This window comes from Drosophila navojoa, chromosome 3 (assembly GCF_054131105.1).
Source record: "Drosophila navojoa isolate 15081-1374.11 chromosome 3, UAZ_NAV_1.0, whole genome shotgun sequence".
Lineage (NCBI taxonomy): Eukaryota > Metazoa > Arthropoda > Insecta > Diptera > Drosophilidae > Drosophila > Drosophila navojoa.
Genome location: NC_142891.1, coordinates 25,646,992 through 25,659,834, shown reverse-complemented (window position 1 = coordinate 25,659,834; position 12,843 = coordinate 25,646,992). Strand labels below are relative to the sequence as shown.

Below are 12,843 nucleotides of genomic sequence, written 5' to 3'. Positions count from 1 at the left end.
CAAAGAGGTCAGTTACGTTTAGAACTTGTCCGCCGCCGAAACTCGCTGCACAATGGAAATTAAGCAAGAGAATACTAGTGCTTCAACAAGAATACTAGTGCTTCGACATCAGAAGTGGGATTCGGCTCACTATCTACCACTCTGAATGAGCCTCTATGAATATTAATTGAGCAACAAAATAAAAATTTAATCGAGCTTGTAAAGCATTGCAACTGAAACAACAAATAATAAGACAATAGTGTTGCCAAAACTCAACGCAGAAGTTGCTGGCGCCGACGCAGCAGCATGGTGCGCTACAGTGAATATCATCATGGCGGAAAATCTCATAAAAGGCAGTGCATTAGTGATGGCTTTGAGTGCAGCGTTGGATGGCAGTGCATCGCAGTGGCTTTCACAAACATGTTATCCTGACATAACTTGTGCGGAATTTTCATTGGTCAAAGAAAAGATAAGTTCTAAGTTAATTGGTAAAAGAATTAATAATGTAGTAATTTTAAAGGGTATTGGCAATGGTAGTATTTGTAGTACATTGCAAATACTTGGTAATGTAAAAATTAACAATTTTTTGCATTGAGATACTATTTCATGTTTTGGGGGATGAAAACTTAAAAAAAGGTGTCGTGATTGATCGAGAAATATTGTCTAATGGGTTTCATATCATTATGTCTCCCGGAAAATTTGAAGTTATCAGATCGAAAATTGTAAACCGTTGTTCAAATGATGATATATTTGGGCCTTGCTGCTGTTCTGTGTGGGTGCACGCGCACGCTCGCTCATACATGTATGTGTTGCGGTTGTTGTGTCTGTCTCGCTCTAATTTACTGTCGTGCCCAGACTGCGTCAGACAGAGACGTCTGCCAGGTTAGGATAACGGATCGGGGAAGAAACGAATGGAATTGAAATAACGGCAGTCGCATAGTCACACATACAACCTTAAGCGTTATTGTGAAGTACATTTTATTCTTTCCTCTTTACGCTCTTAATCTTGAAATATAGTGATGACACGATGCTTATAATAGTGATAACACGATATTCATAATATTGTGAAGACACGACACTTATATTTTTTTTTCTTTGTATAAGTCGGTTTTGGCCTTGAGACAATTTATCGGATTGGCATCATATGTTCGGCAATTTATACAAGAATTTTCGTGTTCGATGAAGCCATTATATATTTGGACGTTGGAAAAGAACGAGTTTGTCTGGAAGCCAGAACATAAACAAATAAGAGAAAAAGTTGTTTCTCTGCTTACGCAGAAGCCAGTCTTAGTAATCTTTGACCCCCAATACCCGATTGAGTTGCATACGGATGCAAGTGCTCCAGGATACGGAGCCATTCTATTACATAGAATCAACAATAAGGCTCATGTCGTTGAGTTTTTCAGTAAGGCAACTTCATCTGCTGAGTCACGATACCGTTCTTACGAATTAGAAACTCTTGCGGTTGTCATGGCTATAAAGCATTTCCGACATTATTTGACGGGCAGAGAGTTCGTCGTTCTTACTGATTGCAACTCACAAAGGTGGTGGGCATATTTACAAACGTTCACGTTTGATTTGCAGTATAGAGAGGGCAAGAGAATGGTAGATCCTTGCCAATTGTCCCAAGAGCGTTCAGATGGTTTGTAATAAATCAGATTCATGAATCAATTATGCATTTAGGCTGGGAGAAGACGTTGGATAAGGCCTATGACTATTACTGGTTTGAAAACATGTCCAAGTATATACGAAAGTTCGTCGAAAACTAAGTGGGAAGTCTGATCAAAAGGAGTATGTTATTGTCCAAATAGATGCTTTTACTAAATTTGTCTATTTAACACACACGGTCAAGATTGATGCTAAGAGCTGCATAATTGTTGTGACATCAGCTGTATCATTGTTTGGAGTACCAAACCTCATAATCGCAGACCAGGGTAGGTGTTTCGCCAACACAAAGTTTAGCGAGTTTTGTTCTAAACAGAAAATATGCTTGCATTTAATTGCGACGGGAGCAAGTAGAGCAAACGGACAAGTTGAACGGACTATGAACACCTTGAAAATCTGTTAACTGCAGTTGAGACTAGCAATCGAGAGGTCCAGTTAGCCTTAAATTGTACAGTAAGTCGTGTAACAAAGGCAAGTCCTTTAGAATTGTTTATTGGTAAGGTTGCTCGTCCTTTGGGGCTGCAAGTAGAAACGAGAGCACGGGCAGCGGAAAATATTTCAGCAGCAGGAGCTTACAATAAAGCGCGATTTGATAAAACCAAAGCTAAAGTAGTTAGATATAAAATAGGCGACTAGTGTTGTTGAGGAATGAAGAAAGGCATCAGACGAAATTAAGTCCCAAGTTTAGAGGGCCGTTGCAGATATCTGAACTGTTAGACGGAGATAGGTACATTCTCAAGTCATTGACGAATAATAGAAACTACAAGTATGCTCATGATGATATAAAGAAGTTACCGGAGGGGTATGTACCAATTGAAATGGAAAGTTGCGACGAAGATTTGAATATAATTGAAAGTGAAGCTGTTGAAAGAGACAGTAATGGATTGATTGAAAGTGAAGCTGTTGAAAGAGACAGTAATGAAGTAATTGAAGCTGTTGCAAGAGACAGTAATGAAGTAATTGAAGCTGTTGCAAGAGACAGTAATGAAGTAATTGAAGCTGTTGCAAGAGACAGTAATGAAGTAATTGAAAGAGAAGCTGTTGCAAGAGACAGTAAAGAAGTAATTGAAAGGGAAGCTGTTGCAAGAGACAGTAATGAAGTAATTGAGAGAGAAGCTGTCGCAAGAGACAGTAATGAAGTAATTGAGAGAGACACTGTTGCAAGAGACAGTAATGAAATAAGAGATGGTGAAATGTTCTGATCGTAGCGTGTGGCACATGAGATAATTTGATGTAGAACGAGCTAAGGTTATGATAATGCGAACAATTATGAAGAATTTGAGCTAAGTAGGAAGATAAATTTATGTCAACCTAAGAATAAAACTAAAATCGGAAATAAGATTTTATATAAAACTGTAAGAAGAAAAAAATGTAAAAAGATATTCAGTTGTAATGGATCAATTTATGAGATAAAACGGAATCTTATGCTTAATATTTGGTAAATAAATTGATGTATGTGGAAAAGCTTGGTATAATATTACACGAGGCCGTGTTAAGGTCAGGATGGCCGTGTCGAAGAGCAAGTAGTACTAATTTGTTTGCGCGCATTGTAATTGTGCTTCTATTTCCCTTTATGCGTGCCTTCGAACTTGTGCGAGTGTGAGTCGAGCCTGTGTGTTCGATGCCCTTGAACAAAGAATGCTCTATGACAGAGTATGGTGGTTGTTTTGGTCACACATGAGCGCAACTTGCATAGTGAAATTATTGAGAGTATTTGGTGGTCAGTATGTGAAATAAGAGTTGTTTGCTATTTCACAACTATTGTAATTTCATAAGAATATTGCATCAGCCGTTTGGTGTGTTGTGACTGGAATATGATTTTTAGCATGGAAATGTCCCGTTGTAGCTGGGCGACAGCGTTTGTAGCTGTCGCTGAGTGTGGTTCGGTGGCAAGCACAAGAAATGGTTCAGACAAAGAGGTCAGTTACGTTTAGAACTTGTCCGCCGCCGAAACTCGCTGCACAATGGAAATTAAGCAAGAGAATACTAGTGCTTCAACAAGAATACTAGTGCTTCGACATATACATAAGTGCATTGAAATGAATAACAAGTAGATTGCGTGCCCAAGTGGATTCAGTTTATTATTGAATTTAACCGAGTGTAGATCGTTCTCAGCTAGCTGTTCCGTATTATTATGTCTGATTCAGGTGGAGCTGGTATTTTCCTTTGTATTGTATTAGCGTTTCTCTTTTTTAACGACAGCTCTAAAAACCTCAATAATGAATTTGATGTGAATGCCACAGAGCAAACGCAAAATTTTATCAAAGATATCAAAGCCAAATGGTCGGAATATTTTGTAGATCATATAGAACCTTTGCTGCACGATGGAAATCCTGTGGATATAACTATAAATCACATTAAGCATGTGCACAAGCCTGTGAGTCGAATCGAAATCACCTACAAGATTTCTGAAGTTGACAAAATAATTGCTGCGAGCTGCTTGCCGGATATGGGCAGCTATATACAGGATATCAAAGTGCCGGGCATCGATACATTTCCGGTGTTGTGCGACTCGATTTTGGCTGACAGCGGCTGGACTGTCATATTGCGGCGTCTGGATGGCAGTGTTAATTTCAACAGAAACTGGATCGAATATCGCCGCGGATTCGGGGATCTGCGCTCTGAGTTCTTCATTGGACTCGAAAAACTGCATCGCATGACCAAGTGGCACAAGCACGAACTAATTATATATCTGAAGGATGTGGACAATGAGGTGCGACACGCACAATACAGCGAGTTTCGAATCGATAATGCGGCTGCATCGTATGCATTAAGTGAGCTCGGCGCATATTCGGGCAACGCAGGCGATTCATTAAGCACACACATTAATGCCACATTCTCGACGCCTGATACGAATGAAGAGTGCGCCATGGCCTACAAATCGGGCTGGTGGTTTCACAAGTGCATGGACAGGTATGTTTTGGCTGTTTCTCTGGCAGTTTTACCATTAACATCTATTTTGATAGCAACCTGAATGGCGTATATGAATCGAATGAAGTTGACGCCGATACAGCGGGCATAGTGTGGAGCAGCTGGCAAATGAAACCAATGAAATTCGCACAGATGATGATACGACCTATATACAATTAAATTCACGTTTCACATGAACCTTTTTTTTTAAAAAATAATAACAGCTTTTTATAGAAAAGTCCCATCGTAGCTTTTTCAAGCTGCAAGTGTCAAACTGTGTGACAGACAAACAAGCAACAGCAGGGCGCACGATGGGCCCAGGGCCGATCCAGCCCCAACCCGGACGCATTTGCCTTTTTTGCGGCGAATGACGCATAAGTCAGTTAGACAGAGCGACGAAGCGTGCAACTGTCGGGCCACTCTGTGTCTGTGTGAGTGTGTACTAGTGCGAGTATATTTCATATTGGATCACATGACGTTTCATGCATCTATTTGCAATATATGCCACACACACACAGACACACACACACAAACAGTTTTTGAGGACACAAATGCTCTGAAAATATGCCATAAAATATAAAAGTACACAAGTACTATATATACGAATGTACACATATATAAAGACTCGTATATACAGTATATATGTATATACATCTATTTGTATGTAGGTTCTTTTTTCCAGACTTTGCATAAATTCATAATGTCAAAATGGATGCCGCTGGCAGCGACAAAGCCGCGTCGAAATTTAACACATAAATTTATAATTTATATATTTGCAGCACATTGGCGCTCTCTGGGGGGGCAGGCGAGACAGAACGAGAGAGCTCGATGTGAGCGCAAATGCAGGAACAAAATTTATTAAAAACAATCAAATATAATTATAAACATTTGAAAGGCAAGCAAACTTTTTAATAAATTTCTATTTTAATTTTGTTTATAATATAATTATTCATTTTCCCATCAATTGTAAAGTGAACAAAAATTTATTATTATTTATGAAGTCAATTCGAATTTGAGTTTCGTATTTCTCAAATTTAATATTAATTTGAAATTATATAGATATATTTTTTTAAATATATATATTTTTGAAAATATATTTGCTCAACTTTATATTTTAGTTGAATAATATCTTTCTTTTAAATTAGTTTTATGACTTGGAAAAACGAAATATAAAAATATACATTTATACATGCATTAACTCTGCTCTAAATTATTATCTATGCATGCATACTAAACGAAAAAAATAAATACAAAATAAATAAATATAAAAAAAAAATAAATATTTAATTTAATTATATTTAAAGTTAGCTGTCTTTTAAATAGAAAAACAGAAAACAAATATACAATGTTACTTAAAGTAATTTTGATATTATATTAAATACAAATAAAAATTGAAAATTATTTAAATTAATTTATAAAATATTTAAATATTTAGGAATATTAATACTGTGAAAAGGCACTTTGGTTGCTGATTTACTACCTTTAAAAATAACTTTCTCGTAAATAGAAGCGTAATCAGTCTGATAAGCCTCGAATAGTCATTATCAATATTCGGTCATTATCAATAGCCGACTCAATGGACTCTATGAACTCTCTTTGTCAAAATACAAATATGAACAAAACTTTTGGGCCGCACTCAAATGGATTACAACTGTCATAGATGAGCTATGTTGATATTAAATATTAAATATTTACCATTATCATGCTACATTCTAGTATATTTCCCTCTTCTGTCTTTAATCACTGAAAATGCACAACCTTTCTCCTTTTCGCCAAGTCAAAAGTTAAAAAACATTTAAATAATATCGAAGCGTAACCCGTAACGCAGCCGGAATTCGACTGTGGCTTTGAGGCGAACATGGCAAATGAAATCAATTATTCATGCCTTCATTTTGTAGCTCTTTATATTGATTTAAATGCCGCACAGCATCTGCAAAAGCGAGTGTGAGTAATTAATAAATAATTTTTGCCCGTACACACAGACACACACATACATATACATATATATGTGTGTATATATCATCTACTGCGCATATACTCTGACAGCTTGCTGTTTACCCGCCCGTTTGTCTTTTGCAATTTGATTATGATGTCCTTTAAATGAATGGCTTCTGGCCATCGATCAGGCCACAATCTTGTTGCTGCTTCAATTTGTTACTCACTTCACTTTGCTCATCCACTGGCGAGTCCCATGGGAACTCTTAAATATTGTGCGCTCGCGTTAACCCAAATTGAAATTAAGAAATATCTTAGCTAAAGTAATAAAATCAATTTATAGTTGACGAAGGTATTTTGTTATAAACATAATTTTAAAATTAAATATAAAAGCGGTATAGATATTTTTTAAGTCACTATAAAAGGTTGGGTTAAGCCTCCATCACGTAGCGTACAGCTTACCTATAAAGAAAAAGAAGGGGAAAAAATGCTTAGAATACAATTTCTTTATTTTAAATAAATCAAGAATTATAATATATATATATTTATTGTAAATAATGAATAAATAATATTAGAAATTGAGAAAATTTCAGGCTTTCTTTCTTTACATAATTTTTATAATTTATCAAAAATATAAATTTAATATTAATAATATTTTTTAAGGACAAATAATAAAGTTTTATTTCAATCTAAACAACAAAGCATATTTTTCAACATAAATTATCCATACTATTTTTTTGTTACTTTTAACTTTTGTTTACTTCATACAACATCTTGCATCTTTTGGGAGGAAGAGGACATATAACTCTTATAGTCCTTCTCCAATAGATGCAACCGCAAATAGTTATTTACAAAAAAAATTCACATATCTAGCATAGGCCTCTTATCTAGGCCAATCCTAAAATACCCAAAGAGCCAATAAAAAAGAGCAGCCGCAGAGTAGGTTTTTCGTTTTCAAATATTCATTTGCCGCCACAAAGGGAAAACAGCAACGGAACGAGCAACTGAATAGGATTTTCTTTACCTTATTTTTTCGCATTTGGTAGACGAAAAAGAAGGCCATAAATAAACAACAGGTATAAAATGGACTTAAGAACGTAAAAGCAGAGCGCGACGGCTATAAAAATGCAATTTTTCACTGCTCAACCCTACACACACACACACACACAAACACATAGATATATGTGTGTACACATGTGTGTGTTTGTGTGTAAGAGCATAAAAACTGCTTTAGTTGGGTAACAAATGTTTATGCAATTTGTTTAAAGGCCAGTTCGTGGTGCAAATAAGTAACATATGAGCCGCTGCCTAAGGAAAACTGCAAATTTGTGCACTAAATGCACCACAAAGCAAGGCACACGCCCCCTAGTGCGCCTACCACTCATAGGTGAGTTGTGCAGAGTTTTCATTTTTTTCTATTTCTTTTTTTGTTGTTGTAAAACTTTTTTTCATGTGCGACAAAGGCCGAGCGCGCAAATTGCAGCAGTTGCCTACCAAAGGCACAAAAGGCCAACTTAAAAAGGGAAAAAAGGTTTATCATCCTAAACCGAAACTTAAATACACTATATATACAAATTGAAAGTGTTGCCATGTTTTATACCTTAAAAAAATATTTATTTTATATTCCATAAAAGCTTTCTCTAATTTTATTAGTTTGTTATTGTGTATATTATTTTCCGTATAGCTGTAATGCCCTGTGTTAGAGCATCCATAACGAATATGGAGCAAGTGCAAACAATTGCAGAGTGTCGTCATTGCAGTGCGCCATTCCATTTGCAATTCTCAATTCTCCCGACACGCCTCCCGCCTACCCGGTCTTCCGTTTCTTATTGCCTTGCGCCTTGCAATGCAAAAATGTGTGTGCGTATGTGTGTGTATTTTTCCAACTGAAATTGAAAGGCAGCTCTTTCTCTCTGTCCCCCCGGTGTGGGCGTGGCCCGCATCGCTCCTTTGGCGCTGGGCGCATTTTATTGCCAGCTTTTTGGGGCGTAAATATCTGTGCAGCAGTGAGAAGGGGCTTCAGCTTCTGCTTCAGCTTCTACTGCTGCTGCTGCTGCCAGCTGCCATTCGTGGCAAGAGTTATGCCTTAAGCTAGGCGCTTGAAAACAGGGGGCAGACAGCATCAGCAGCAGCAGCAACAGCAGAGAACTCAATGTCCACCCACCGATTCTCAAACAAGCATCTAACGGTACCAAATAAGTCAATTGCCAGAATGATTTAAATGCCAGCTCAAGGGGAATGTCACCAGGATCAAAGGCGACAGAGGCTAACGACATGAATACAGTGAACATTCCCCAATTAGAGACCCGTTGCTAACCAGAGATGACCAGAGAAATTTAAGCATTGTAAAAGTTATACAAATTGTGGGGTATAAACTAGATATCGAAAAAAGAGGTGAGAAATCTCCTGATTTATTTAATTCTTATTACTGTTCAGATAAAAGGTTTGAAAAATGCGTTGGACACGTTGGAATTCGAATTATTATACAAAAATATAATATATAAAGAAATATGGATAATATACAAAGGCTTATAAAATTTAAAGAAACTGTACAGTATTAATACAAAATAAATAAATAAAATAAAAAATAAAACAAAGCACTAAAAAAAAATATTTATAAAAAAAAAAAAATAAATAAAAATAGAATAGAATAGAAGAAACACTGAAAAACAATGTTGTTAATAATATTATGATATTAAAAAATTTTAAAAAATTTATATACATATGTATATTACATAAAAATATATATTACACAATACAAATTAAATACATATAAAAAAATAATAATATAAAAAATATATTAAAAATAATAATATACAAAATATATATATGAAAAAATAATGAATTTATATTTTTTAAAATTAGAAAATAGTTTAAAATTTATTGATCAATTAAAATTTTATGGAATAAGTATCTATTTTCGTTTTTCTTCCATTTATATACACACAAATTTCAGCTATTGTTCCCTTAATATTATATTACAAATTTTCCATCTATTTCCTTCATTTTCTAAATGCAAATTTCATTAAATTACATCCCATTCTTCTCTTTACCTTTAATAAAACAAAAAAAAAAAACAGTAAAAATTTTATAAACTCAAATGACGACGTTGTGCGCCTGGAGCCTCGTGCCTACTATAGAGATTCTAGGGGATGTTTTAGCATAACAATCAGGTCATAAATTGTATATCTAATTTTGTAAAGCCCATTTAATAGACTCCCAGCCCCAAAGCCAAAAGGCTCAATGCAGTTGCATAAACTCGAAGCTAATTAACAACAACATTTGCGCATAAATAAAATGATAAACACATCAGCAACAGAGGCACAGGCATAGTGGTAGGGAAAGAGACAGAGAGAGACGCAGAAGCGGAGAGTGGGTGGGCCCTCTGTGAGACTGACAAAATCTATGAGAAAATTTAATGTCTTAGGCTCAACATAAATTTTAATGCTAAAGCGCTTGGCTCCCGTGTCGCAGCAGTCAAAACAAACAGACAAGAGCAACAGAGACAGAGACTGATGGAGGGCGAGAAGGAGAGGCAGATGGTTGAGTGAAATGCAAATGCAGCTGCAACATGGCAACAGCTGCTGCCGCTGCTGCTGCTGCTGCTGCTGCAACCACCAACAAGGCGACTCTGGTTTCATTTGGTCGACACTTTACACAGTGGCACAAGCCATAATCAGGACAAGTGTCCTGCTGCAGCATCAGCAACAGCAACACCAACAGCAACAGCAGCAGCTGCTGTTGGTGCTACTATGCTGCATTATGCATTATTATTTGATGCATTTTGCATAGAAGGCAGAGTCGAGCTGCTCGCTCTCAATGCCCCAGCTGACATTACGGAGCAGTCGCAAAGCAAATCTGCAGGCTAGCACACTTAGCCTTGAGCAAAATAAAAAAAAAAAATAAGAGAAAAAGAAATAAAACAGTCCTCATGATTTATGCACGTGTTTAGTGTGAAAAAATGTGCATTAAAAGCAAAGCACAACAACAACAACGTGTAGGAAATGGAACCCAAACAACATGCCACAAGCACAGCTCTTAGAGAAAGTGTTGCCAAGAGAGCATGTTGCTGCTGCTGCTGCGTGATGGAGGCGTCTCGCCTACCCGGCAGGAAGTGAAAGTGTGTTGGAGGACGCGCATGTGTTGCACGTTTCTTATATCGGGGTCACTGGTCATTATCAAGATGTTGCCAAAGAAATGCCATAAAGTGGTGTGGTGTCCTGTCACTAGTCCTTGCTGCTGCGGATAGCCTGTCGTCAGCAGCGCCCCATTTGATATGCAAGGCAGATAAAGGCCAACGCGCATTCAACGCGCCTGGCTGGCCAAAAGCCAAATGGCTGCCTACTAAAACCAGACAGACAGCGAGCCAGCGGGATAGGCAGCGTGACAGAGAGAGGGAAGGAGCCAGAGAGAGAGAGAGAGAGAGAGAGAGGGAGAGAGGGAGAGAGGGAGAGAGCGAGAGGCCTCAACTTGTCTTGAAAAGCCAACAAAACCAACAATATGAATATAGTATGGCAATAGTTTAATGCCAGCTCAACTGCAAGTGAACTCTGTAGAAAATTTGTTGACTAAGCAGCTTCTTTATCCACAAAACAGCCCACGGAGTAAGTGTGAGTGTGCGTGTTGCGTGTGTGTGTGTGTGTGTGAAAGGCTTTTAGTTTTGGCTTTTACTTGTTAGCAATGGAATTAATGCGTATAAATCGAATGTTTAGCCAACTTGTTGGCTTTGCGCCGCACAGCTTCGATAAGTGTAAGCTGACTTGTTTCTATTATTTAGATAAGATTAGATTTGTAACATCTGCATATGTAGGTGTACGCGTGCATGTACTTATCACGGCCCATAAGCAATAAAATATACTCAAAATTTGTATTTGCCACGTCCCAACGGGCGTATAATATTTTTTAATGGCTCGATCTGTGGCCTCCGGGCGCGTGCTTAAAAAATGTTTGTGTTTCAAGAAAAAAATTCTTAAATCTCTCAAAGCAAGATTTAAAGCACAAAATGATATACAAAACAGAATGAAAATAATAATAAATTAAATAACGATAAATTTATAAATTATTTAATAATAAAAATCAATAAAGTTGTGTACATTTATAATTTTTCAAATATTATTCAACAATTTTTAATAATACTTTTAATATTTTTTAACAATACTTTTTATTATTTTTCAAATATTATTCAACAAATATTATAGATTATAAAATTAAAAATATTAATATTTTCATTACTTTTCAACTTATTCTTCTTATATATTTTCAACTATTTTTAAAAATTATTTTAAATTTAAAAAATATTAAAATGTTGTTTATCTAATTTAATAAAAAATTTAATTATTATTATAAATTTTGAACTCAAACAATATTAAATCTGTTTTATTGTTGGTTCTTAAATATTTAAAATTTTTTTAATAAATTTAAATTTAAAGTAAAATAAAAGCTAAAACAAATATTCTCTAACTTTTATTAAAAACAAAAAAAAAAAAAAACACATTCTTTCAGCACATATTGAAATTGCAAAGTTGTTCTTTGCAAACTTCTTCCTATAAAAAGCAATTTCATGTGCAGCTCTCAACGCATGTTGACAAAGCCCCCGAAAAAGAAGCGAGCCTTGAGCAACATCTCTTTTATTATTATTTTTTTTACTCAGCTAAAACTAATTAGTTAAAATTTTCAGCAAACACATTTACGTAGCATGCTAACAGAATTTTTCTTTTTTTCTGCTTAAAATAATAGAGAAACAGCTGCTGGCTTTTGTTGCTCTGGCTAAGTACTTAAAACTTTAATTAGCCAAAGTAAAAAAAAAGAAGAAATGAGAGCAAAAAGTAGGCAACGATGACGACGAAGAGTCTTGCCACATGCGAGAACGTGGATACACTTTGATATAATTAGCGGCATTAGCCATTAGGTAATTTTAAAAATTAATCAAGCAGCCAGAGAGCTGGCCAAGCGGCACATTGTGGTGCCAGTTATTGGCCAAATTAAGACAGTGGGCAATGGAGGCTGCAGGAGCAGCAGGCGTGTAGCGTCAGGTTAGCTCAAGTAGCTAGCGCACTGCTAACCCAATTAGCACTTAACACATGACAGAGGCACAGCCTAGGTAAATAAATGGCAAACAACAGCTCAATTGATGGTTGCAGCACGTGTCCTGAAGCTTCAACTGAACGTTAAATGTTTTCGCAAAAGTCTTGCGCCGCAAAGCCCCCCACTGAAATACTGAAGCCTCAACAGCAACCTCTTGCTCTCTCGCTCTCTCCCACTGTCAGCAGCGGCAAAAGCGACTTTCAATTTCCCAGGCAGGCAGCCAAAAAGGCAGTCGTCAGCGAAAAGCCAACCAAAAGGCTGCCATAGCCA

The 12,843-nt window shown here is 36.4% G+C and overlaps 2 protein-coding genes across 6 annotated transcripts in view; one reads left to right on the top strand and one right to left on the bottom strand.

Moving 5' to 3' along the window:
• kuz (zinc-dependent metalloprotease kuz) overlaps positions 1-12,843 on the bottom strand; it is a 274,041-nt gene that overhangs the window by 76,958 nt on the left and 184,240 nt on the right. The window lies entirely within an intron of this gene.
• On the top strand, positions 3,721-4,776 carry LOC108658666 (ficolin-1-A). The gene is made up of 2 exons (XM_018111318.3): positions 3,721-4,557; positions 4,611-4,776. Exons 1-2 carry the CDS (start codon positions 3,779-3,781, stop codon positions 4,732-4,734), a joined length of 903 nt encoding a protein of 300 aa, XP_017966807.2. The 5' UTR covers positions 3,721-3,778; the 3' UTR covers positions 4,735-4,776.